General features: G+C 40.6%; 1 protein-coding gene across 4 annotated transcripts; it reads left to right on the top strand.

Annotated features, from left to right (window-relative positions):
* On the top strand, positions 1–27,814 carry EIF4B (eukaryotic translation initiation factor 4B). 4 transcript variants are annotated; one of them, XM_082422294.1, is made up of 15 exons: positions 1–251; positions 8,445–8,582; positions 9,861–10,069; positions 12,058–12,174; positions 14,055–14,109; positions 14,793–14,927; positions 17,593–17,730; positions 17,833–18,006; positions 21,441–21,669; positions 23,041–23,153; positions 23,746–23,959; positions 24,492–24,547; positions 25,121–25,229; positions 25,501–25,573; positions 25,711–27,814. In XM_082422294.1, the coding sequence occupies exons 1-15, from the start codon at positions 239–241 to the stop codon at positions 25,789–25,791; spliced, it is 1,854 nt and encodes a 617-aa protein (XP_082278420.1). In that variant the 5' UTR covers positions 1–238; the 3' UTR covers positions 25,792–27,814. The 4 variants fall into 4 exon arrangements, with proteins under 4 accessions (XP_082278420.1, XP_082278422.1, XP_082278421.1 ...); XM_082422296.1 differs by having other exon boundaries at positions 38–251; positions 23,041–23,138; XM_082422295.1 differs by having other exon boundaries at positions 95–251; positions 25,124–25,229.

Below are 27,814 nucleotides of genomic sequence, written 5' to 3'. Positions count from 1 at the left end.
GGGTTTCGCGACAGCCCAGGCCCCACCTCTTTGGCCACATGTCGCGCAGGTCTTCCCGTCGGACGCCGCGCCACCTCCTCGCGCTGCTTTACGAACCTAGAGCAGCGCCGCCCCGCCTCCTGTGTCCCTCCTCGCCTCCCCGCCCCCTCCCAGTTTTGCGTCTCCTAGCCCGACGCGCTCGCTATAATCACGTGACTGCCTCATCCGGGTCTTTTGCGTTCTCTCTCCCTCTCCCAACATGGCGGCCTCAGGTGAGTGAGCGGCCGAGCGCGGCCAAGGACCGGGGTCCGAAGCGACTCTCCGACCCTGATCCATTGGTTCTCTAGAGTCGGGGGGTGGGCGGCATCGCTTCCCTTCGGATTTTGGGCTGCGGCAGGCTGGCGGCTAGGCCATGTGAGGTTATCGCCTCGGGATGTTTGGGGGGAGGGGAAGGACACCTTCCCCTCCCCCTCACACTCTTTTCACCCCGTATGCGCGAGGTTGGACTTGGGAGCAATGGTGGACTCTGGCTTGACTTGGAGTGAGGAGGAGGCGCAGAAAGAGCCGCGGGAGACGTGAGGCCTTCTCATAGACGTGAAGCACTATGCCCGGGTGAAGGCGTGGAGGAGGAAAAGAGGCGGTTGGCGCGCGGACGGGTGCACACTAGACCAGGTCTCCGAGGCGCGAGGCCTTTGCGGACGGGAGTGGGGGCAGGGAATAAAGGGGGGGGCAGTTAGAACGCGAGCGCGAGTCGGTGGAGGGGCGGGGAAGGCGGCGGTGCGCGTGCGCGGTAGAAGAGACGAGGGTGGTGGAGACGGGCGTTCCTTAAAAGCACGCGCGAGAGCCCAGATGGGAAGGTTTACGCACCTGTGTTGCTTCCTTTTTTAGGTCCTTCCACTTTCTGACCTTCCCCTGTTAGAGTGTGACTCGGCCCTTATATTTTTACAAGGGTAAATGTGTTAGGTTTGGAGGTTGAAGTTACTGGAGTTAGATGGGGATGGGGAACCCGGTGTGGGGCGCCCACGTGTTGGAGGAGAGAAACAGGGTGGAGACCTACATTTCTTCTAGGCTTTTTTCTTATTCAGTCAACACATTTTTACTGAGTGTGAGCTGTATACGTGCCAAGCACGATTCTAGGTATTGGAGATACGATGGTGAGCAAGATCTGATTCCTTGACAACTTCCATTTTGATTTTGGTCGAGTTTTGATAGCCCCAGTGGTGGAGTTGGGCGTTTTTTTTTTTTTTTGGAAGATATTTGCACAAGTGCTTGGGGGTGCTTTTAGAATATTAGTGGTTGGAGCTGATTTCTTTTTTAGACTTTGGGAGAGGGAATATCACTGACATGCAAGTCTACTTGCGTTTCTGATGGACTTAGTGAGCTGTGCCAACATTTCGTAGCAGTAATTTTAGTTTGGCAGATATGGTCTCCTTTCGCTGGCATGACCCTGCATTCTACAAAACATTTATTGAACAACTGTTATCTCCGGACACTCATTTCTCACCAAGGATTTCTCGCCTCTGTTACATAGATATGTATGTCTTTGAGGGAGTTGAGGTGCATTTGAACATAATACCTTTTATTAGTGTAGCGCTTGACGTGGACCTAGCACTTTTATGTATGTTGTCTAGTTTGATGTTCTGTGAGATAACATAGGCAGATATTGGTGTCTCCCATCTGAGGAAGATGAAATGATTCGTTCAGGGTCACACTGCGTGCTGATGGCAGAGTAAGGTCGAAATCTTTGAAACTTCTCACTCTTCTCCATTATCTACTTGGAACTAACAAGGTTGGCTTCCATGTCACCCTAAGTTTGGGATGCTGCCCAAGAGCTTCATCTGAACTACTTATTTGGCCTGAATTTGCCATCTTGATAGCTTAGTGTCATAATCTAGTGAAAAGCCTGTATTCCCTTTCTCAAAACTTGTGTGGAATTTTTAGAGGTGGAAGACACCATTAACAATCTGTCCTTCATTTTACAGAGTTGAGTGAAATCCAGACTGGTTAAATTGGATGTGCTTAGTGAGGTCTCCTCCTGTTCTTCCACTTTACCTGCCTGGAAGCCCTCATCTCATTTCATTCGGTTCCATGAATCTTTTTAGCTTGTGTAGTATGTGTAAGGGACACTTATGCTAGTATCCAGGCAGAAGGTTGCATCTGACAGTCTGCCCTTGAGAAACTATCAAATTTCTTTCCCCACTTTGAATCCTTTCCCATTGCATTGACTTGGTTGAGTGACCAGTATTCCCAGATGACTGTATTAATGAGTCTGTAAAATTAGTGTATTTTCAGTATACTTCTTGAGGGTGCCTGGTGTCTTGTTGAAAAAACAGATCTTACATTTTTTTGGTGAAAATACATGATAAAACTTCATAGGCCTCTTTTACTGTTAAGTGAGACCCAAAAATTCTTTGCAGTAATACCAGTATCCAGTGTGACCCATTATTGAACTTCAAGAACAGGAGGTGTCCCAGAGCTGACTATTGAATCTACTCTCCTTACCTATGGGGGATCAAATGTATTTGATACGGGTTAACAGTTTTTGAGACTAGACTGCTTTGAGATTGTAAATAGTGTACCTATGCCCACACAAGGCCTTTCTTTTGCATAGCACTTTCCAGAATTATATGTGGCATCTTGATTATTTTTTATGGGGAGAGGATAGTGTCCAGTGGTTGTTTTTATACAATTCTGATCCTTATGGTGAAAAATAGTTTCAGTGGTTGCTATTATATGCTGTTCACGTATTACCTTTTTTTTTTTTTTTTTTTTTTTAACCTATTTTTATATTCCTTCCTGTATCATGTTTGTTATTCTGGGAGTAAGATACCCAGATTCAGAAGGCCAAGGTTAAAACTCCTTATGAAAATTCAAGTACAAATACAGAGAGAAGTACCAAGGTACAACATCATATTTCTAAGTAATGTCACTTTTTTAAAAAATGTATATACTTTTATACAGCTTTGAGGTATGTCACATACCATGTATAGCTTGAGGTAGGATACCCTACTACATTGTCTTTGTCTCAAAACATCCTAGAATTTGTTTTCCTGATCATGGTGGAAAGAATTAACTTAAGGATTTTGGGGTGTTTTTTTTTTTAACTGCTTGTTTGTAATTAAGTATGTGTATGTACATTTATAAGTGCACACACCAAAGTCAGTTTCTTAGATTTGTAATGGATATTGCTGTGGTCCTAATGGTAGGAAAATGCCCAAAGCAAGAAGTTATTCTTGAATTTTTATAGCTTCTCTCTTACAGAAAAGCTGCAAGTACTTTGTGTAGTGATCTATCTGCATGATGTTGTATTGGACACTTATTTTATATATTTTATGTAAGTGATCAAATTGAGTAGTGTGGAGAGGTAAGGAAAAGACAGTGTGGCATTTTCCTCAGATTGTGTCAAGATGAAGAAGTTGGACAGAGAAGAGAGGTCCCATAACAACTGAACATAGGAGTCAAGGTGGTGGAGCTTATTGGTCCTGACTTAGTCTTTATTCTCTACTCTGCTAAACAGCATAGTAAAGGTTGAAGCCTCTCAACATCATGATACTGTACTGCATTGTATGAAACATCTTTTCGTGCTGGGCTCTAATCAGCAGATTAGTTCAGTTCTAGGCACTCTGGTATTTGAGTAGATTGCATTTATACAGTATTGTTTCTTTAAGGAAATATTTGTTGATCGTTAATTAGTTTTTAATTCTGGAGACTGGCAGGATTCACTTCCCAGAAAGAAACACCTTGCCCATTAGCAGTCATTTCTCTTCTCCCCTCACCAGCCATTAATCTTACTGGGTTTCTGTATTTACTTATCCTGAACGTTTCATATAAATGGAATCATATAGTGGGTGGACTTTTGTTGCTAGCTTCTTTCACTTAGCATGTTTCAGGGTTCATCCATCCATATTGTAGGATGTATGGATACTCATTCCTTTTTATTGACAAATCCATTGTATGGACATTTACATTTTATTTATCTATTCCTCAGTTGGTGGGCGTTTGGATTGTTTCCAGTTTTTTGCCTATTATGAATAATGCTGTGATTTTGTACGGGTTTTTATGACACTTTCTGACTGACTTAGTCTTTTTTTTTTTTTTTTTTTTTAATAAGTTTACTTATTTATTTATTTTTGTCTGCATTGGGTCTTGGTTGCTGTGCGTGGGCTTTCTCTGGTTGCGGTGAGCGGGGGCTACTCTTTTCGTTGTGGTGCACGGGCTTCTCAACGCAGTGGCTTCTCTTGTTTCGGAGGACGGGCTCTAGGTGCGCAGGCTTCAGTAGTTGTGGCTCGCGGGCTCTAAAGCGCAGGCTCAGTAGTTGTGGTGCACGGGCTTAGTTGCCCCGCAGCATGTGGGATCTTCCCGGACCAGGGATCAAACCCATGTCCCCTGCATTGGCAGGCAGATTCTTAACCACTGTGCCACCAGGGAAGCCCTCCTAGTCTGTAGTTGCTAACACATTCAGAAGACTTGATAACCCTGTAAAATAAGTGGGACTTAGTCTGGCAAGATTTAAAATTAAGAAAATTTTTGACAACTCCTCATCTGAATGTTAAGAGCTGTGTGAATTCTCCTTCCTAAATAAGAGATACTAGTTTAAGAAAGATGGAGAAGTAGGGCTGCATTCTACAGCAAATAAGCTTTATTGGTTAAAGTACTTTAAGGTGTCTTCTGTTTTGTTTAAGGAAAACAGCACTTCCATAGATTTTATCACTCCAATATCTGTCAGTTGGTGCTTTTATTACTAATACAATGGAGTTATAACAGGAAAACATTCTGATAAAAATAAAGGAAGCGTTTTTACTTGCTACAGCCTGATAGTCCTGAAGACTTGGTTTAATGTAGTCACTTTTCTGCTGATGTGCTTCATATAGGGCTAACGTTTCCTTTTGTTTGTCTACTTATTTATTGATATGAAAATACCACTTAGAGCAGTGGTGCTCAATCATGGGTAGTTTAGTCTCACCCATCCCAGAGGACATTTGGCAATGTCTGGAGGCATTTTTGTCACAGTGGGGTAGGGGGGTTGCTACTGACATCTAAGTCGAGACTGGAGATGCTGTTAAATATCGTACAATGGACGGGACACCCCACCGCCCCCCAACACAGAATTACCCAACCTCAAATGTCAGTGGTGCAGAAATTGAGAAACAAAGAGTTAAGCTGATCAGTTGTAGTATTTATTTTTATATGTCATAACAAAGCTTGTTTTTTTAATTAAGAAGACTGCAATTGTAAGATCTTTTCTTTAACCTAGATGAGTATATAAAGACCTTCACAAGTACCTAGTACTTAGTGAATGAAATGCAATTGTAATGAGACAAGCAGGCAGTTAGAGGATTTAATAAAATTTCTGGGACATATTTTTTTTTTCCTCTTAGTCCATGTGGATTTGGTCTTAAGTAATTGGAATGTGTTTTGTTTATTAGGTGGTTGGTTTAACTTTAACCAATTCACATAAGATTTAAAGAAAATTAAGAGTTGGACCTGCTTAATTTTAAACAGTTCAGTTCAGTTAGTTCAATCATTGTGTCAAGGGATTGATACCCCTAGAACATTAAATGATGCTTTACTTATAAAGAAGAGAACATTGTTGAAATCCTAAACATGAAATGGACCTAGATATTGAAGGAGCAACGCACAAGGAGAATTTAGATAACATTGTTTCTCGGTTACTGAGATAAAATAGAGTGGAGCAAACATTTAGGTTTATTCATTTTACTTTTTAAAGGCTTGTTCCTTTAAATCTGCTGCTTATATTGTGATTGAGTCAATGCTGCTGCTAGATTTAAAGAAATGAAAGTTAGGGATCTTGTGAAAGAATTTTAGCCTGTCTTTAATTGAAGACTGTCCATCATCCAGCAGTGATTTCTCAGCCAGAAGTTTTTGGAGGGGCCAGTCACAGAATCAGGGGAGAGGGAGATGTATGATTTGAAAAGACATTCTAAAACAGTGCTTTAATATTTTTTTGGTCATGATATTTTATTTATTATTTTGAAATTTCAAATAACATTAAAGGAGAGTGTGAGACTTGTTTGTCAAGAGTCAAGGGGTAAAAGTTGAGAAACTCTGATTTAGAAAATTGATGTAAGCCAGAATCAGACCAAAGGGCAGGTTAATTCCAGACTGTGCTGTTTTGGTATTAGATTCATATATAAAACAAAGGGAAAAGGGATCCCTCAGTCAAACTCTTACTATTCTTATGTTGGACTTGACCTCACTGTATGACTGACCACCAATTCTATTTTTATTTTCTCAGTGACCAGACAGATCATGATACTACGTTAAGCCCCATGAAGGTAAAGATCTCTAGCTAGCATCATACTAGTCCCAGACACTTATTTTTAAATTGGACAACTAAAATAAGCCTATATATTATAAGCGTTCTACCACAGAGGTATGCTTTATGTCTTATTCAAATTAAAATTTCCCCTAGGCCTTTGCATATGAGCTAGGAGCAATATCAGTGCTGTAGGACTTAAACTTTGCATATCTGCTTTCTTTCAAAGCATAGACTAGATCCAAAATATAACCTGGTGATCATAAGTTATAGTTTTGGAGCAGGGTTAGTGTTAAGTCACTTGAGAGAGACATGGGAACTTCACATTCAAGACCATCTTTTCTCTGTATAATTACAGCCAAGTTTGTCTGTTTTGCACATTGAGACCGTAATCTCAGGGTGCAAAATGAGGTCAAGTCCAACATAAGAATAGTAAGAGTTTGACTGAGGGATCCCTTTTCCCTTTGTTTTATATATGAATTTAATTCATATTGTGTCCAGAATGTTCATAACATTTCGTAGCAAGCAGGTCTTTAGTTCCTGAAAATGGTATTTTAAAGGAAAGGCAGGTACCAGGTGAGAGAACAATCTTCATTCAATTAAGCAAATGGTGCATCGAGTTACAGATTCTTCATCCTCTTGGATGGAAAATTTGTTGAGAATTGGAACATGGAGGAGGAACTCATCATTATAAAAGCCATGAAAATGATCTTTGTTACAGCAGAGCTGCTTGTTTTTTGTCTTAATTATGTCGCAGCTATTCTCAGGGGCCAGTTCTAGAACTTCAGTTAGTCCTTTCAGCTCTTCTGCATTAGCTGCTGATGGGTGCCATCTCAGAGGTTCTGAGGACTGGAGAGTTAAAGAGCCAAGGTCAGGCCCCTAAATGGAGCCATTTAGAGATTCTTATAGATTTCATAACCATGGGAAACATTTAAATTGTTGATTCTTAGGGATTTCCTATGTTTTCCCTTTAGTATAATATCTCATCTTCATATGCGGTGTTAAGGTAGGGAAGGAGATCTTTTTTTTTTTTTTTCTAGAGGGCAGAGAAATCGAGCTGTGTATATGAGTCTTACAATTTGAACACTTTCAAATGACAGTGAGTACATTTGCCCTGGTTGTGATAACCTGCCATAGAACTAATAACAAGCTTCTTAGGGGCTGGGGCTCCCATGGGGGAGAGCCCCAGACTTGGTATCCAAAACCTTAGGTTTAATTCTAGCTCTGCCATCTAATATCGCTGTAACTTTAGGATGGTCATTTAACCTCTCTGAGACTTGGTTTCCTTCTCTGTAAATTGATAGTAATCATTCCTTTCTCATGTGGTTATTTAAGGAGTATCAAACAATTCTCCAAAGTGTCATACAGAATATATTATTAGGGATAGGGATTTTGTTTTATTTCTTTGTGTCCCAGGAGCAATAAATGTAGAAACCTGCAAAATCTCAAATGATACACAAGTGAATATAGTAGGAAATAAAAGGTTGTTGCCCCCACCTCAGTTTTACTCCCAGAGTAAGTTTGAAAACCCTTCTAGACCCCTTTCCATCCGTATGCATAATGTATATTTAAACAAGAGAGACTTACATAGGGGCTTCCCTGGTGACGCAGTGGTTAAGAATCCACCTGCCAATGCAGGGGACGCGGGTTCGAGCCCTGGTCCAGGAACATCCCACATGCCACAGAGCAGCTAAGCCCGTGCACCACAACTACTGAGCCTGTGCCCTAGAGCCTGTGCGCCACAACTCCTGAACCCTCATGCCACAACTACTGAAGCCTGCACACCTAGGGCCTGTGCTCCGCAAAAAGAGAAACCACTGCAATGAGACGCCCGCGCACTGCAACAAAGAGTAGCCCCTGCTCGCCGCAACTGGAGAAAGCCTGCGCGCAGCAACGAAGACCCAACGCAGCCAAAAATAAATAAATTTTTTTTTTTAAAAAGGGGGACTTACGTAATATGTATTCTGTAACTTTTTGTTTTTCACATCTCGGGCTTTCTGTGCCAGTGCATTGTGCTTTCTCCTTAATATCTGCATGGAATTCTTTCGCAGAAATATACCACAATCTAAACCTTTGATGGGCCTTTATTGTTGCTTTCTTTATAAATACATTTAACAATAGTGCATTGTACAGCTCTGTAAATACCCAAGTATTGATGAATAATCTTTCTCTGGCCCTTTTAAAATAGCAAAAAAGAAGAATAAGAAGGGGAAGACTATCTCCCTAACAGACTTCCTGGCTGAGGATGGAGGGACTGGTGGAGGAAGCACCTATGTCCCCAAACCAGTCAGCTGGGCTGATGAAACAGATGACCTAGAAGGAGATGGTAACTTTTCTTAACTTTTCTTTTGTTTTCCGTCATGTTTGGAATTTTCATTACCTTCTAGACAAAATCTGTTCCACAGTAATGGTTCTCACTTGTAATTTGGAAGGAACTTAACTAATTTTGTAGAACCTGCAATCTTATGTTTATGTATTTTGTAGGATCTTAGGTTTAGGCTATAAGAGTTTGTGATAGGGGCTAAAGTGGTGATTCAAGAGAGCTTAGTGCTAATTCTGGCTATTGCAGTAACAGGGTTTTCTCAGGGTACTATCCTTTTAAGCCTTATTTTCTTCATTTGGAAAGTTAAGGACTAGATTATTTCATTTTAGGTCTGAAATTCTGTGATGTCCTCATAAAGTAATATGCGGTATAATCTATATGCTCTTTATACTCAAGAGTCAAGGAATAATTTGTTCTAAGAGCTATTAGTATGAAGTCAGGGTGTCCCTGGGTAAACAGAACTGGTCTGAGGAAAAGGAATAGGAATAGGAATTATGGTGGGAAAATGCAGAAGAGTCACTGGGGTATCATTTGAATAAGTTCTGTGCCTTCAAGGAATAGCGAGGAACAGGCAGGAGTTATAAAATCATTGGGTATGACATAAGTCTGATCACCCATCATTTTTGTCTAAAAGCTTTAATTGCAAACGGAAGAATACTTTTTCTTTTGTGACCTACTTTTGTAACAAGAAATTTCATCTAGATCATATCTTCCGTAAGTGTTCATACCTGAAGTACAAATTCATGGGCAGTGCTGTATGGACAGTATCTCCTAGTTCCACTAAGATTACCATCCTACTGCACTACCATCTGTGTGACCTTGGGCAAGTTACAAAACCTTCCTGAAATCTTAGTTTCCTTTTCTGTAAAATGGTAAACAAACTCACATAATTATTACAAAGGTAAGTTGGGATATAATGAATATGAAGTACCTGGCACATGGTAACATTCCATAAATAGTGATTGATATTCTCTCATTTCTCTGCTGCATAAGGAATAAGTTATGATTCTGTTAACAAAAGCCTGGGCCTTGAAAGGCCTTGAAATACTTAGAAACAAAGAGACAGTAAATAGTACTGAGTCTTTGCATTGCTACCTGATTCTGACATTTCAGAAGCATTTTGTCTGTAAAGGGTCCTTATTGCTGAACCCCTACCCTTTTTATCTGTTTATTTCCTGATATAGCTTGCTTAATACTGGGCGCTTAGCATATGTCCTCTTATTCTACAGTGGCAGTAAGGGAAGTTTCTTCTAATTTCTTATGTCTACTTTTCTATCCTAGTTTCAACCACTTGGCATAGTAATGATGATGACGTGTATAGGGCACCTCCAATTGACCGTTCCATCCTGCCCACTGCTCCACGGGCTGCTCGGGAACCCAATATCGACCGGAGCCGTCTTCCCAAATCACCACCCTACACTGCTTTTCTAGGGAACCTGCCCTATGATGTGACAGAAGACTCCATTAAGGAATTCTTTAGAGGATTAAATGTAAGTGTAAAGGTTTTAGGCAATTAACTAGATATGGAGGGTACAGTATGGGTAGTGACTGTCTCTGAATTTCTGTGTTGAGAAAGGTTCTGAGGTTGTGTCTATACTTGGAAGAAACAGGTATGTAATTTAGTGGTGTTTAGGCCCTTTGGCTGAGAATGTTCTCATCCAAAACCAGTCGGACAGTCTTATCAGCAAATTTAATACCTTATTGATATGGAGAGAATCTCTCAAAAATATATATCCCTTCTCTATGAAATTTAAAGGTGACATACCCAGGTAAACGTTGGAAAGTGGAAGAAAGTTTCTCTGAACTCAGCTATTCTGTTATTGACATTCAGGCTTATATCAAAATTACATTTTAATTTTTTATATGAATACGTTGAACTGAGCAGATGTGTAGTTTTTATTAACAGAGTCTGTTCACATATAATGGAATTCACAGGCTTGCTTAAAAAGCTTAAGGCAGGATGTTTGAAAACACTGACCTAGAAGTTTCCAGAAAGACGAAAAAGTGAATATGAGGTGCTAAGAATCCTTTTTCTAAACTTTGATGAAAAAATACTTAGGATTTCAAAAATGGAAGAATGAGTAATAATTTCCAATTCTATTGGGTTTTTCTCCAGTCTTTGCCGAAGAGAAGACATTAAAAACTAGGTTTCTTCTAAGAATCTGCTCCCTCTTTCACTTTTTTATTTTGGCTGCGTTGGGTCTTCATTGCGGCATGCAGGCTTCTCTAGCTGTGGGCTCCAGGGTGCTTGAGCTGTCTAGTTGCGGCGCGCAGGCTTATTTGCCCCGCAGTACGTGGGATCTTACTTTCCCGACCGGGAATCAAACCCGCGTCCCCTGAATTGGAAGGTGGATTCTTAACCACTGGACCACCAGGGAAGTCCCTCCCTCATTTGCTTTTTTTTTATTATTAATACAGCAGGTTCTTATTAGTTATCTATTTTATACATATTAGTGTATATATGTCAATCCTCCTTCACTTTTGCTATGTTGGTTGACTTCTTTACTAGATCCTGTTCTCTGCAATGGGCCATCAACTTCTGTAGCTGGCTTTTCTTGTGTGATTATTTTTGATCACAACTTACAAATTTTACTCTCTGTTTAATTATATAGTATATCTAGAAGTATGGCCTGTTTTCGATTCCTCTCTAGTAGCCTCTTTCTTCTGTAGAGTGTTGAATAATCTGGCCTGTTCAGGCTTTTCACCTTTATGCTCTAGAATTGGTCTGTAGCTACTTCCCTTTTATTTTATTCCCTTTTTATTTTGTTCCTTTTCCTGCTCTCCTCATAAGTTGAGTTAAACTAGAATTTAAAAGCGACTGTGACAAAATCTGTATCTCAGGAGCCCAGAATAAAGTATCAAATCAGTGATGGAAAAGATAGCTTGAATATATGCAAAATATTGGAGAAATGAAGAAATAAGTAAAAAGAGTAAGAAAACAGACATAAAAAGTGAAAAGTACAATTCAGTGGTTTACCATCTCAGAATTCGGCAGAAGGGGTAAGTATGGTGAGGGTTTACAATCCAGTGTTTGATTCAGCCAAGCTATTAATATATGAAGACAGTAAATAATGTTTCTCAGGTAAGTCAGCTTGCCAAAAAATATACTGCCCAGAAAATTTTTTGGCAGAAACTGTGTCAAATTTCTGAGAGACAAAAATTGGAAATAAACTAATTGTGGAACACAGGCAGTTCCTCTTAACTGAAAAACAACTAAAAACTAGAAATGTTACACTGAACTCCTTAGTTTCTTAAAGGTTAAATTCATATTGTTCAAATTGAAAAGGTTTAACAGGGTATACAATGAAGTCTCTCTTGTATCCCTCTGTACCAGTTTTTCTCCTGGAGACAGCCAGGTTCTTGGGTATTCTTCAGAGAAATTCACTGCATACACAATGGTATAAAAAAAAAAAGAGGAAGAAGACAAATGAACAAGAGCATTGAATTAGGAAATATTTTTTGTTTCTTTCCTCCTTAGATCAGTGCAGTGCGTTTACCACGTGAACCCAGCAATCCTGAGAGGTTGAAAGGTTTTGGTTACGCTGAGTTTGAGGACCTGGATTCCTTGCTCAGTGCCCTGAGCCTCAATGAAGAGGTAAATAAACTAAGGGTGGGGGTTGAGGGCTGGGAGCTAACAGCTCTTGTGTTTATCAAACTGATAGTTTTTAGGCCGGGTCAGTAGCTATTTCGAAGATTCCCATAATACCTACAAAGAAAAGCCTGGATTATTTATCAATATACCGGTTAACATTCAACATCTAGCACGTCACACCTCCCTTCTGCAAGTTCAGCAGGGCCTAGTAATTCAGGAACGTGTTTAGGTGGGAAATTGTGAAGAAATCCACCACGAAGTCCTTAATAAAATCTCACGTTAGTTCACTCACGGCTTTGCCTCAGCTTCGTGGCTTTGCTTTTTCAAAATAACATGACCAGATGAAGGCAAATAGAAAAATCATGTTATTTTAGTATTTAAAGGCATTACCTCATTTTCAGGGAAGTAATTTTTTATTTTTAAGAGGGCTCAGAAACATTTCTCACTAAGATGTCATTTGTAATACTTGCTCCTGGGAATCTGTTACAGGAGAATGACAGTAAACATTCAGTCCTGCTTTGTAACATTGCCCATAGATGTTTTTTAATCCAGACACTAGAGGTTCAGTGGGGAGAGGAGATTTAGCTGTTAATACATGAGGGGCGATGGAGATTAAATCTAATTGAAATACAGTTATTTAAGTGATTGGTGCCATGTAGGGATTCTTAGGCTAGCCAGAGCAGGATATTGAAACATTTAGTTACTTGTTAGTGATGGAAGTTTCTAATCCAAGAACTGCTTTTTTATCTCTAGTGAGTGACTTTAGAAATCAAACTGATTATATATCGAAAGAAAAAAAAGGCTGTTTTTTTCTCTTTTAATTCCAGAAACCTCTCATTGTTCGTTGAGAAGGCAATTTCCAATGCTATTTGTGCCATAATTCTATGGTCCATGTCTGCCATTGGACGTGATTGAAAGCAACTCCTCTTAAAATATTTTTCCTATCTCATAACTTGAGTACCACCATGATAATCTGAAGCAGATGTCAAATAGGAATAAAATTCATGTATTTAGTTAAATATGTGGAAAGCAAAAGTTGTTTGAAAGTTTTTCTTAGGTCATTTTAGGTTTTATTAACATTACTAGTTTTTAACTCTCAGTCTGAATAAGAAAAAGAATACCATACAATTGTTATTATCTGAAGTTTGCTGAATTGACTGTTAAATAAGATGTTGTCATGGTCCAGACTTAAGAGTTAGTTTGTATTTAGAGATATCATCATAGTGGTATTTAATATAATTCCAGGTGTTCTTAACTAAATTTCATTGTTACCCTTCTTCAACTGTAGATTCTACTATGAAATGAGAAAAATATCATCAGTAGAATTAATTGGGTTCAAAGTATATAAATAGTGATGTGGGAAAGGGAAATCAGAGGGTATCCTGGAGGAACTGATTTATCCTAAGGTAATACTGAGTGAAAGAACTTGAGATTATAAACAGAGACCATGCTTTATGCAACTTTGCTGGTGCATAGTAGGGACTCTATAAATGTTTGAATGCATAATTGCTCTGGACCCAAATAATACCTTTTATTTAGCTAGTTGTCTAGAAAATGTTTTTAATTTATTACATGTGACAAATTGCCTGTGATAGTTAAAAAGTTAAATCTATTCTGTGAGGTTTGACTTTATAAAAATAGTAAGATAATTGACCTAACATTCATTTAAGCCCAACTTAAACGTTAATTCTAAGGGGTTATTTTATATTCAAGTCTTTATAAAGGATTCTTTAGCCAACAGATTGTAGTGTTGGCTAGATTACAGTGTTTTTCCTTTATCTTCCTTCCCCCAGTGCTTCTGCTATGCCCAGACGTTCAAGGTCACTCATGGGATTTGTGCATAATGGGGCAAAAGGTTGGTTAATATGGTCCTATGCTCTCAGTCTCTAGGTAACAGGAGAATTCGAGTGGACGTTGCTGATCAAGCACAGGATAAAGGTAGGAAAGATGATTGAATGTTTTGTTTTGTCATGGTCCTGGGAAGACAAAGCAAAGGTGCCCTTCCCCAGTAACTTGTAGTAGAGGCAAATAGTGGGGGCCACCTTAACCTTGAGCAGTAGTTCTTGACTGAGGATGGTTTTGCTTCACAGGGGATATTTGTCAACGTTGGGAGACATTTGGGTTGTCACAACTGTGGGGAGGGCTCCTAACGTCTAATAGTATCCAGGGACTATCCTATAATGCGTATGACAGCCGCCCCAACAAAGAATTGTCTAGCCCAGAATGTTGGTAGTGTTGAGACTGAGAAACCCTGATTGACCTAGATGAACATTAAATATATACTAAATAGATTACGTACCTAGCAGCACACTGGACACAAGAGGAGCCTGATTGATGTATATTTCAGGGGGTTCCTGGCCTATCTTTAAAAAATTTTAAGATGCCTATACAGAAGATGAGACAGGTAAGCATTAAACCAGTAGGAATAAATGTGAGGAAGGGAGTCACTTGGTTGAGTTGGAGAGTACACTTATGGGGCCTGGGGCGACTTCGTGATGACGCTGTGGTGTAAGCAAGAAGTACAGTATGTGGGGGCAGGAGGGGGCCTCTGTGCATATGAGAAATATCTGGCAAAAGTTTTTGTGAGCTAACCTGTGTTTTTTCATTTTATATATCTGTAGACAGGGATGATCGTTCTTTTGGCCGAGATAGAAATCGGGATTCTGACAAAACAGATACAGACTGGAGGGCCCGTCCTGCTACAGACAGCTTTGATGACTACCCACCTAGAAGAGGTGACGATAGCTTTGGAGACAGTAAGTTCATTTTTATCTAGTTAGTTTCTTGTGTATTCTGGGGGGTTGTTTTGTAATAGGACAAATGTGTTAATGTAGATGATCACAATAGCAGATAAAGGGGAGGGTAGCAGTAGATGCAGAAAAAAAATTTAAGATGCCTTTTAAAATAACAGAAAATTCATTACCTTCAAAAATACTAAATGTCTGCCACGTGCCAGATACTTTTGTAAGCTCAGGATACAGCAGTGAACAAAACAGACAAAAATACTGTCTTTGTTGGACATTATTTATACCAGGGGAGAGAAACAATATGCAAATAAAATGTAATTTAGAGAAGGGGAGTAGAGAATGTCATGGGGTAGGAGATGGGATAAATTACAACTTTTACACACACCATCTAAATCCAATAAAAGCTTTGTAAAACGTTTGTGGAGAAAATGATACAACTTTATTGAAATACATGAAGAAAGACTCAACACTGTCATTTCTTTTTTTAATGTAAAGAACCTACTGTTGAGTAAAGAAATGACTAAGTAGTGGTTTGTCTATGTAATGGAATACTTGATAGCATAACATACATGTGACGACAAGGATAAAATTCAAGACCTGTTTTGTTTGGCCACGCCAAGCCTCTTGTGGGGTCTTAGTGTCGTCCCCCTGTCCGTCTGTGTCCCCCCCGCCCCGGTCCAGGGATCAAACCCGTGCCCCCGCACTGAAAGCGTGGAGTCTTAACCTCTGGACTACCAGGGAAGTCCCTTAATTTTTAAAATTTAAACTACCTGCAGATGAATGTTCACGTAGACAAAATGATGTCCTTTGCAAAATGAAACCATTGTTTTAAAAGGAAGCTGTCATAAAACTAAGATATTTCTTAGGCCTACTCACAAACTCAAAATGTCTTTTAAGTTTTTTTGTTTTGTTTTTTAATTGGTTCATGTTTAGACATTGAGGGGTTTTTTTTTTTTTTTCCATATAAAAATCTGGGTTTCTGACGTGTCACCTGAAGCTAAATAGCATGCAACGATTTTAATATTATAAACAACAATCCAAAGAACCTTCTTGTATGTATATCTGTATAATGTGTCCGGTTACTTGCTCAGGTTAAATTCCTAGAAATTAAATTGCTGGCCCAGAGGGTATACATGTTTTTTAAATCTTTTAGTACATAGTTCCGAAACAATTTTCAAGGCCTTTGAACTATTTTTAACTCAGCAGGGTAGGAATTGACTTATTGTGCTAAACTTCACCAATACAAGATGTATCATTTATTTTAACCTTTCCATTTGGGCAGTAGAAAACAATGTCCCGTTTTAGTTTCTGTTACTTAAGCAGTACCAGATAATTAACCAGTTGTCATATGTTACATATATTTTTCTCATTTTGTTTGCCTCTCAGATTTGTGGTTATGTGTATTGTTTTTCTATGCTAAACTTTTTGTTTGTTTGCTGGGCCACGTGGCTTGCGGCATCTTACTTCCCCTATCAGGGATGGAACCCATGCCCCCTGCAGTGGAAGCACGAAGTCGTAACCACTGGACTGCCAGGGAATTCCCTCCATGTTAAACTTTTTAGGTAGTCTTTGGTTCTTTGGTATCAGGCATGAAAGATTCCAACTATATTTTCTTGTGCTTTGTGCTTACATTTTTAGTATTCAGATCTTTAATCCTGGAAGTTCATTATGGGATATAAAGGAGTCCCACCCCCCCCCACTTGTGGGGATACATTCCAAGAACCCCCCTGGATGCCTGAAACCTCGGATATTACTGAACCCTATGTTTTATGCTATGTTTTTTCCTATACATAACAGTATACTGTAATAAAAGTTACATGAATGTGATCTCTCTCTCTCTCTCAAAATATCTTACTGTACTGTACTGTACAGCGTGGATATGCTGGACAAAGGGATGATTCACGTCCCGGGCAGGTTGGAGGGAGATGGCACGAGATTTCATCATGCTACTCAGAACAGCACGCAATTTAAAACTTACGAATTGTGTATTTCTGGAATTTTTCATTTAAAATTTTTGGACTGTGGTTGACCACAGGTAACTGAAACTTCAAAAAGTGAAACCAGCGCTTCCCTGGTGGCACAGTGGTTGAGAGTCTGCCTGCCAATGCAGGGGACACGGATTCGAGCCCTGGTCTGGGAAGATCCCACATGCCGCGGAGCAACTAGGCCCGTGAGCCACAACTACTGAGCCTGCGTGTCTGGAGCCTGTGCTCCGCAACAAGAGAGGCCGCGAGAGTGAGAGGCACGCGCACCGCGATGAAGAGTGGCCCCCGCTTGCTGCAACTAGAGAAAGCCCTCGCACAGAAACGAAGACCCAACACAGCCAAAAATAAATAAATAAATAAATAAATAAATAAATAAAAAGTGAAACCACACATAAGGCAGTACCACTGTATAGAGATTTTTCTCCCCCCTAACTCCCTCCTAAATTGTTAGCCTGGCAACATTTATTGAATTAGTGGAGAACTTTTTTAAATAAATACCAAGGAAACTTTAAGTCAATACAAATTCTTCTACCTTGGATATAATGCAATTTTTTTTTTGTTTTTTAATAAAAACAGACACAGCAGTGAATATGAAGTCATGGAAGCAAACTGACTAATGGGCTATGTTTGTTTTTATCAGTAGGTGTCAAAGAAAAAGGAATGACGTTACCTGTCTCTTTCCTCTCTAGAGTTTCGAGATCGTTATGATTCAGACCGATATCGTGATGGGTATCGGGACAGTTACCGTGATGGCCCACGCCGGGACATGGATCGATACGGGGGCCGAGATCGCTATGATGACCGAGGCAGCAGAGACTATGATAGAGGTCGTTGTAAAACACAATTAAGTTAAATTGCTTTCTTTTAAGAACTCCTTTCTTGCTTTCTCCCCTCCAGTGTGATGATCACAATTTGGGATATGTTTACAGGCTATGATTCCAGGATAGGCAGTGGCAGAAGAGCATTTGGTAGTGGGTACCGTAGGGATGACGACTTCAGAGGAGGTGGGGACCGCTATGAAGACAGATATGACAGACGAGATGACCGGTCATGGAGCTCCAGAGATGATTACTCTCGGGATGATTATAGGCGTGATGATAGAGGTAATCATTTGCTTTTGCTTACTTAATGGGGCGTTACCACTAGAGGAACTGGTTGGAAATTTTTCAGTTATGTTTCAAACCCCTTAAGTGGGCACAGATAGAACCTACACATAGTAAAGGTTGCATCGGAACATAATGGAAAGAGCATTAGATAAAAATGGACATAATGGAAATGAAGTCTAGTTCTAACCTGTTTTAGCATATAGATTTTTTCAGTTAAAATTTAATTGAATAAACAAAGGAAAAAGGAAAAAACATTTGCCAGACATTCTTATAGTATGATCTCACTTAAAATAGGCTGTTTTAGCCCCATTTTTCAAGTGAAGGAATGAGACTCAAACATGGTCTCATAGCCAGTAATTGGTTGGCACTGTGCGTTAAAAACCAGGTGTTGCTTATTTCAATGCCATTGATACCAAGTAGTTGATACTCATTAATTAATGGTGAGAAGTCAGTGTACCTATTCTAAAATTATGCCCCTGATATTATATCATTTATATAAAACATATATTGTGTTACAACTCTGACCTCTCAAAAAGTATTATAAAAGGCCACTATTTGTTGTTCTGACTTGAGTGATGCCATTTTATGTATGTATTTATTTATTGGCTGCAATGGGTATTCGTTGCTGCGCGCGGGCTTTCTCTAGTTGCGTCGAGCGGGGGTTACTCTTCCTTGTGGTGGGCTGGCTTCTCATTGCAGTGGCTTCTCTTGTTGCGGAGCACGGGCTCTAGGCTCGCGGGCTTCAGTACTTGTGGTGCACGGGCTCAGTTGCTCCGTGGCGTGTGGGATCTTCCCGGACCAGGGCTTGAACCCGTGTCCCCTGCATTGGCAGGCGAATTCTTAACCACTGCACCATCAGGGAAGCCCAAGTGATGTCATTTTAAAAGTAAGGTATCTGGGAGTTCACTGGTGGCCTAGTGGTTGGGATTCTGGGCTTTCATTGTCGTGGCCTGGGTTCAATCCCTGGTTGGGGAACTGAGATTCCCCAAGGCACACAGTGTGGCCAAAAATAAAATAAATAAAAGTAAGGTATTTGGCCCCAGAATTTTTCTCTGTAATTATGTTTAGACAGCAAACCTGGTGTTTTAATATCCCTGTCTTAGCCCAAGTGCTTTATTATATCCAGCATCTCCTATAATCCCCTGAGGAAGATGGACCTAGATAACTAATAAAACACCGTGAGGTGGCACAAGTCATCAGAGCCATATTGAAATTGTGTGGTAAAGCTTTATTCCTCCCTCAAACAAAAAAGTTGTAACGTTTCCAGTTTTTTAAACAAAAGTTTTAAAATTTATTCTTTATTTATTTATTTATTTTTTATTTATTTTTGGCTGTGTTGGGTCTTCGTTGCTGCACACGGGCTTTCTCCAGTTGTGGCGAGTGGGGGCTACTCTTTGTTGCAGTGCGCGGGCTTCTCATTGCAGTGGCTTCTCTTGTTGCGGAGCACGGGCTCTAGGCGCACGGGCTTCAGTAGTTGTGGCTCTCAGGCTCTAGAGCACAGGCTCAGAAATTGTGGCTCACGGGCCCAGCTGCTCTGCGTCACGTGGGATCTTCCCAGACCAGGGCTCGAACCCATGTCCCCTGCATTGGCAGGCAGATTCTCAACCTCTGCGCCACCAGGGAAGCCCGGCAGGTGGGTTCTTAACCACTGTGCCACCAGGGAAGTCCCTAAAATTTATTCTTAAAAGCATTGCTGATACCTGTTTCCTCTGTTTCCATGCAAGAAACCTGGAAGTAATAGCTAACATTTATTGAGCATTTACGCTGCACCAACAATGAACTGAGTGCTCATACAGGTATTATTTAAGTATTCTATGTGGTAGATACACAGTTATCATCTTCCCTTCACTTGTGAGAAAACTAGAGGCTCAGATGTAGTCTTCATTGACTACTGACCTTTGCCTCTCATGCCATTTCTTGCCTCCCCCAATGGCTGTACACCTGATTTCCAGCCCCCCTTCCCCCCTGATGATCAAACCCCCCATTCCTTCTAAGATCTGTGCCCCCTTGTCCTCAGGGTCACTGCCACTATCTCTGTTCAGATTTCATTGCTATGCCCACGTTACTAACATTTCCCTGCCTCACTCCATTTTCACATTGGTCCAAGTAGTCTTTCTGGAACAATATCTAATTAGGTTATTCTCCTCCTTCTAAAACCCTGTCTTGTCTCTTCATGGCCTGAAAGATATCCCTTTGTACCTCTGACATACAAGGGCCTTCACTGCTCTGCCTCTTCAGTGTTGTCTCCATCCCTTCCACAAAAACTGCCCAGCCATCATATTCCGGACGTTAGCATGGTATCTGAAATATAGGTGTTCCAATTACTTGTTGAGTAGGTAAACGAAATTACCAAAGGAAGAAGGAGACATTGTGTACCATAGTGGGAGGAGCAGTGGAGTTGCTTCAATAACATGGATTTCATTCTTTGGTCCACCAGGTGTTAGCTGTGTGACTTCAATGAGTTCCTCTTTCTGACCCCAGTTGTACCCTATTCACATAGGAAATGGCCCCTTCGCAGAGTTATACAGATGAAAAATGTATCTTGGAAGTTATATAAACTACCAACTTAAAACCCTTGTAGAAAATTTAAATCTTGCTAAACAATACCCTCTTTGTTTGCAGATACATAGATATGTAGTAAAAGACCAAAGACACACGTAAGAATGATAGGTACCAAATTCAGCATAGTAGTTATGAGAAGACAGCACAGCACTAAGCATGTTATTGGGAGGCTTCAGTGGTTTTTGTGGTGTCAGGTGGTTGATGTACACAGGCTTTCTTTATATCTTCTATATATTTTGTGTCTGAAATACTTAGGATAAACACTGATTTTGAGAAATACAATATCCTTGAAGCACTTAGGTTTATCTTGAAATATTCTGACAGCTTGGATCCAGGAAGAAGTCAGACTCCCTTACAGTTTATATTCTAATGTTCGGTGTTGCATGCTTTGCCCTATGAATCACCATCAAATTTATATTATACACAGAGATAAGAATATAAGAACTAGAGCCTTCCGCATCATACTGTTACAAGTTTGTCTTAACCTACTGAAGCAATCCATCTTCCAGACCACATTTTTTAACAAGATACTTTTCATCCAATATCTTATCATAGTCAAAAAATTTCCCCCAGATAATAGTAATCATGATAAATGCTTAATTTACCATTGAAATTTTTACTGTTTTTAGTCTTTCCCTCAGTCTGGTACTGCATCATGGATGTGGTAGTGGAAAGATTAATTGGACTTGGTTCTTTGGGCCACCCATTTTTTAATGATCTCCCTTTTTACCTTTGCTGGATTGGCTAGGCCACTCACTAATCTGAATCCCAAATAGCATTTCGTAAGAGGTATGTCTGGAAATCTGGCTTTCAGCCATCGGCTTCTGATGATTTTCAAAAACTATTACTTAGAGTTTCATTTAACTTAGGTCCCCCCCAAAGACCCAAACTGAACCTAAAGCCTCGGAGTACTCCTAAGGAAGATGATTCCTCTGCTAGCACATCCCAGTCCAGTCGAGCAGCCTCTATCTTTGGAGGGGCAAAGCCTGTTGACACAGCTGCTAGAGAACGAGAAGTAGAAGAGCGGCTACAGAAGGAACAGGAGAAACTGCAGCGTCAGCTGGATGAGCCAAAACTAGAACGACGGCCTCGGGAGAGGTGAGGTGGTCTTGTATTACGGATTTCACATCCATGAATCCAGTGATTCTTTTTTTCTTTAATCCTGAATCTTTATTTTAACATTTATTTATTTTATTTATTTGGCTGTGCCGGCTCTTAGTTGCGGCACACAAACTCTTATTCATGGCATGTGGGATCGAATTCCCTGACCAGAGATGGAACCTGGGCCCCCTGCATTGGGATTGCAGAGTCTTAGCCATTGGACCACCAGGGAGGTCCCCAATCCAGTGATTCTTAATGGGGGCTTACATCCCCAGGGGGGCACTTAGGAAATTCATGTGGGTGTTACTGGTTGTCACTTATCATTAGTGCGTGTGGGGTGGGGCTGCTAGGTGCTCTGCAGCATGTGGGAAAGTTTCTTTACCCAATGAAGAGTTGTTGTTTATCCCTCATGATTTTCAAAAGGCCTCCTGGGCCCTGGTGGTACTTTAATACAAGAGTCTGCAAATTGTGGCCTGTACCTGTTTTTATAAATAAAGTTTATCTGGCCTTTTAAAAAAAAATTTGCCAAACGCTGCTTTATTGTATAGAGTAAAACACCATAATGAGGTGAATGGATTTACCCCTTTTCAAGTTATTAGGGATGGAGTAGACAAAATGTTTTCACTGATACTAAGTGTAGGCTGTAAATTATTTTCCAGTTACTTTTATTTGTGTGTATGTTGGTTATATTATCTGTTATTTCAGGATAGTGTAAAGGAATGTTTATTATTAAAAAGATGGCATGACATCCAATAGGGTAGACACCTCCTATAATACGCTGAAAAACTAGGCCTGGTTTTGAGCAATTTGCGGAATTGTGTTACCACTAAGGGAGGGCAGAGTCGTAGATTATGTAGGGGAATGTTCTTAACCCTAGCTGACACTTGCTGAGGCACTTGTTTCCCTGCTGTCGGAAAGTAGAGCATTCCTACGGAACCTCTTATAAGCCAAAATGGTGTAAAGTGAAGAAGCAGTTATTTTAGGGCACATCTTGCTAACAGGTAAACAGCTTGCTGCAAAACAATCGCTGAATGCTATTTTCGCTTTTCGTCTTTTTTTTGTAAAAGCAGAAATCCTCTTTGGATTTCTTTCGGTTAGCAGCAGCATATATGGATCTTTCTGTAAAAGTGAAGTGGCATAAAGGAAACTTTGGAAAAGCAGGGGATACCTGTATTTAGAACCAAAGAATGTTAATGTCTGCCGCTTTCAAACGGTTTGAGCAAAAGAGACAGGTGCGTGCACCCACACATAAATAAAGCCAGCAGGATAAAATATTAATAAGCGATAGTTCCTGAGGGGTCGGCATGGGTCCAGGGTGGCCTTCACTGAGCTGGACGTGATGTATTTTGTTAAATCTCTTTTATACAGACACCCAAGCTGGCGAAGTGAAGAAACTCAGGAACGGGAACGATCGAGGACAGGAAGTGAGTCATCACAAACGGGGACCTCAGCTACATCTGGCAGAAGTAAGTCAGACCAGGGTGGGTATCTCATTATTGCCCTTTTCCATAACCTATCCATAACCAAATTATGCAGAGATTTTGGAGTATTAGCATGGATTGATCTGACTTTCACATCTGCTTTGAAAAGTCTGAGAAATGTGTACCAGAAGAGACTTTTGTTATGGGTGTGTGTGCACATCTGCGTTGAGCCTCTATGTGGAAGTTGATCAGTGGTTCCTCGAGTTTACAATTTCATTGTAGGTCCCCTTCACACACATATATGTATCCTTCTCCAAGTACCAACGTTCTAACACAGAGAATACAGAAAGTTTATAATCCTAAAGTAAAGAATTCTCATTCCTAAGAGAGGTCATATAGCTATCCTTGGAGTGTCATTATTTTTCCTATTTCTCTTGCATCAGTAAAACATTTTCACCAGAGGACATTTGGAAACCAGTTTGGGGATAATTTTATCTATTGGGAATCAAATTCAGGTCTGTATTTAAGAATAATGATGGAAAGCAGTAAACTCGGATGTGGACCGTTTGCCACTCTGTTGAGGTCTTAATAGATTGTTGTCCAATAAGCCCTTTTTTCCTGATGCTCTGACCTTCCCATTCTGACTTCACAGATGCACGAAGGAGAGAGAGTGAGAAGTCTCTAGAAAATGAAACACCCAATAAAGAGGAAGACTGTCAGTCTCCAACTTCTAAGCCTCCCAAACCTGAACAGCCTCTAAAGGTAATGCCAGCCCCTCCACCAAAGGAGAATGCTTGGGTGAAGCGAAGTTCTAACCCTCCTGCTCGATCTCAGAGCTCAGACACAGAGCAGCAGTCCCCTACAAGGTGAGTCAGCTTGGAAACATAGCAGTTGGTTGGCTATAGACTCTTCAGTGCTGTGCTATCATGGTGGAAGGTGCCCTGTGGGGTACTGGCCTTATGGCATCTGATAAGTTCTGCCATTTTTGCTGTCATAGTTCAAATTCTGTGGTGTGCCGGTGGTTCAGTTTTCTGGAGTTTTGATAGCTGGTTAACAGCACTTTGGTGACTCAATCTGCACACACTATAAATCGGAACCCACCAATGCCACATTCTGGCAGTGCGGCCTTGGGGGTCACATCACTTCCCTAAGTTTTAGGATTCTCATTTGTAAAGTAGAGGGATAAAATTAACCTAGCATGACTATGATGATTCTAAAGGACATGACATTTGGTCAAGTTCACATAATTGTTTTCATTGTTGCTTTCCCATATTTTAATGTTTCACAGCATTAAGTATGTATTTTTGGTTCTCTGTAAAACTTCACTTGAAGTAGAAGTTTCTTATCTGTTCCTTCCCTAAGATAGCTGATGGATGTGATTACATGTTTTCCTTCTAGTGGTGGAGGGAAAGTAGTTCCAGCTCAACCATCTGAGGAAGGACCAGTAAGGAAAGGTAAGGCCAAGAGGGGAATAGGTTATTCGCCCAGATAGAGGCCTAAATAAAAAAGTCCCCATAGAGGAGTCACAAAATACTGAATATCATTGTATTTTGCACCCATTTTTTTGTGTTGAAGGTTCTTTGATTGTCTGCCTTTTCTTGCCAGTAGAGGGCAGGAGTGGCCTCTTTGGAGAAAACATAGAGCCCTGCCCTTTCCTGGTAGAACATTTCTTTGAAAGGGAAAAAAAAAGAATCGGAAGGAAATTGACATGCTCAGTCCAGATTAGAAATGTTGCCATCTGCAAGGCCAAGGTCACTACACAGCATCATAGTCCTTATTTCCACTTTGCTTTTTATGATGGCATAACCCCACGGTGGAATTTTTTAGTGGATCTTGTTTGCGGTGTGTGTGTGTGACTGTGTCTGATAATAGAAGGGAAGAAGGGCTTAGGAAGGAAATCTGGATTGGGGGTAGTTTTTATTTCCCTCAGTACATATGGGCACACTTCTCTTCAGCTTAAGGGAAACCTGGGAGAGGGAGAGTGTTTATTTTACTGACTTCCATTTATTTTTGTGTCTCCACTCAAGCAGATGAAAATAAAGTAGATGGGGTGAGTGCCCCAAAAGGCCAAAGTGGAAATTCCAGCCGTGGTCCAGGAGATGGAGGGAACAAAGACCACTGGAAGGAGTCAGATAGGTACGTGTGTTCCCTCCTCATTTGTAATCTTTGATCTGATGCTAGATACCTGTGTCTTTGTATGAGGAAGTTCTTGGTTCTCCAAGCCTTGCCAGATCTCCCACTGTGAACCCATTAAAGTCAACCAATATAGTCAGTTACAGTTCTGAGAATGTAGATTACAAAATGTCCAGATAGCCAGAACTGTTGATTGGAGGTGCCTGTTCAGTACCTCAGAACCGCTTGTGAGTGTTGGGAGAGTCCTCTCCTAAAGTTGTTCATGTCTCTGCAGGAAAGATGGCAAAAAGGATCAAGACTCCAGATCTGCACCTGAGCCAAAGAAAGCTGAAGAAAATCCAGCCTCTGTGAGTGTCAAAGACTTGCTTGCCCTCAACTTCTTGTAGCTTACTTTTGCCATTGAAATCCTGTACATTTGGGGCTGCAGACAGGGTGGTTGGAAATAGACATTGCTGCTTGTTCTTATTGATCTTGTCTATTACAGAAGTTCAGTTCTGCAAGCAAGTATGCTGCTCTTGCCGTTGATGGTGAAGATGAAAATGAGGGAGAAGATTACACCGAATAGACCTCTGCATTCTGTGCTTTCTCCTAGTCTCTCACCACCCTGGAACATTCGAGAGCAAATCACACCTCTATCCAGACAAGACAAAATAAAACTCACCATCTCCTGGAGACCTTTCTTAACTTTTTTTTTTTTTAAAAAAAGAAACGAAATGAAATTCTTTTGCATGCTGCTGCAGCCTTTAAAATATTGAACTAACTGGAGAATCACCAGTGTAGCCAGAGAGAGACGTACAGCTTTTAATGCTGTAAGTTTAAAGTTGTGGTGCATTTTTATGACACGTGCAGTTGCCTGTGTGATTAGTGCCTAGGGGCCTCCGTTTAGCAAGATGGCAGTGATAGTGATGCAGTGTCTGGAATCTAGTTGGGCAGTAGGCAGGTATGAGGAAGAGTGTGAGGTTTCTACCTTTAATTCTTATCCTGTTGTGGCATACATGAATTCGCAAACAGTATCTGAATAAATTCTCCATTCTTTGCAAGGTAGGTTTAGTCTCTGATGTTGTTTTAGTCTCCAGGAGGCTGCCAGCCCCACCTCTCATTTAATTCTGAGTTACTGGGGCCAGCCTAAGGGGGAGTTCCTTCATTTGTGCCCCCCAGGGGGGTAGGTGGGAGTGAGTCTACAGGCCACTGAAGAATAGGACTGTTTGGTGACCAAAGTAAATGGGGAAATTGTGGTTTGAAAAGAAGCTTGGGGATTTGATGAATTATTTTGCACCAGTAACAGGGAAAATGGTATGACCTCCAATAAACACATAATCGTTTACCTCCTGGAGCAGGAAGCACTTAGGGGTTGTGGGAATTCCCAGGTCTTTTATGTGTCCTGGTTTCACCCTTTCTTAAACACTATCCCTTCTGAAAGTTCAAATATATCCACATTCTGTTGAAATCTTAAAGCTTTAAAAATTTAGACTCTTGTCATCGTCTTATGTTCCTCATGCTACTCTTTCCTGTTAACCTTCCCACAGGCAGCTTCTACTTAAGTCACATACTTGACTTCCTAAGCATTCTCTAGAGCCCCTGGGAGCCGTCCAGTGAGGAATCATCACTGCTTTTTCTCAAGCAAATCTTGGCTCCTTCATGTTTTGACACTCCTTCCCTCCAGCCATTCGTGCTCCTGCTGCTTTGACCCCTTTTACACCTCAGAAAACTTTAGAATTACCAGTCTTAGGTGGTGAGCGAGGGTGGTTAAATTGGGAGCCTTTCTTACAACCTTAATTGGGGTTTGAGGGGCTTTTTAAAGAACAAAAGTTTCCTTCTCTCCAAGTGAAATCCCACACCAATGTTTGGATTTATAATGTGGCTGAGACCAATGTGTGCTTTCTTTGGTTCTGTTTTTTTAGCATCCCCTTGAGAGAATAAATGATAATGGAGAAGAACAATTTCACAAGGTCCTGGCTTCTCTTGCAACACAGTAGCTTTACTTGCCTGCTTTTATGTGCACCTTGGTACTGTCAGCTCAACAGATGGTGTCCTTACAGGCAATATTGGTACCTGCAGAGAAAAGACATCTTGGCCTCTTCTCGCATCAGTCCTAGGTTAGACCCTTTACAGCCGTGCAGGGGTGTTGGTTTATGAGTGCTGCAGCGGTGAGCATAATGAATCATTTACCCAGTGGACATAAAAGACATACCAAGTGAAGTAACTTTAAATAATGGGCTTGGAGTGGGTAGTAGCTAGGAAGTGGCTTTTAGAGATACCCAAGGTTGAGAGGGTATTTTTTTTTAACCATTTGCTATAGATGATGAAAAAGTAGGATTTGCCCTCTTCATGTCTGCTCCTTCCAAATAGATGTGTCCAAAAAAGCTGTTTTTTTTCCCCCATTCCTCTACCCTGCCACCCTGTTAAAACAAACAGGGATTTATGACCCGCTCCTCAATACGTGTAAAATTTGTACAAAAATATCTTCTATGAAAATGATTTGTAATCTGTAGACTTAATACCTGGGAGATGTCTTGAGATGTAAAATCCCATCCTTTAGGTTGTGGGGTTTTTTGTTTTCTCCAAATAAATCTGATCTTTAAAGTTCA

Source organism: Balaenoptera physalus (genome assembly GCF_965194825.1).
Source record: "Balaenoptera physalus genome assembly, chromosome: 13".
Taxonomy (NCBI): Eukaryota; Metazoa; Chordata; class Mammalia; order Artiodactyla; family Balaenopteridae; genus Balaenoptera; species Balaenoptera physalus.
The sequence above is the reverse complement of the archived record's forward strand: the minus strand, read 5'-3'. Positions and strand labels throughout refer to the sequence as shown.

Excerpts from the sequence above, each read along its gene's own strand:
- EIF4B (XM_082422294.1), top strand. Across the intron at positions 8,583-9,860 it reads AGATGACCTAGAAGGAGATG|TTTCAACCACTTGGCATAGT; the intron begins GTAACTTTTCTT and ends TTTCTATCCTAG. Across the intron at positions 10,070-12,057 it reads AATTCTTTAGAGGATTAAAT|ATCAGTGCAGTGCGTTTACC; the intron begins GTAAGTGTAAAG and ends TTTCCTCCTTAG.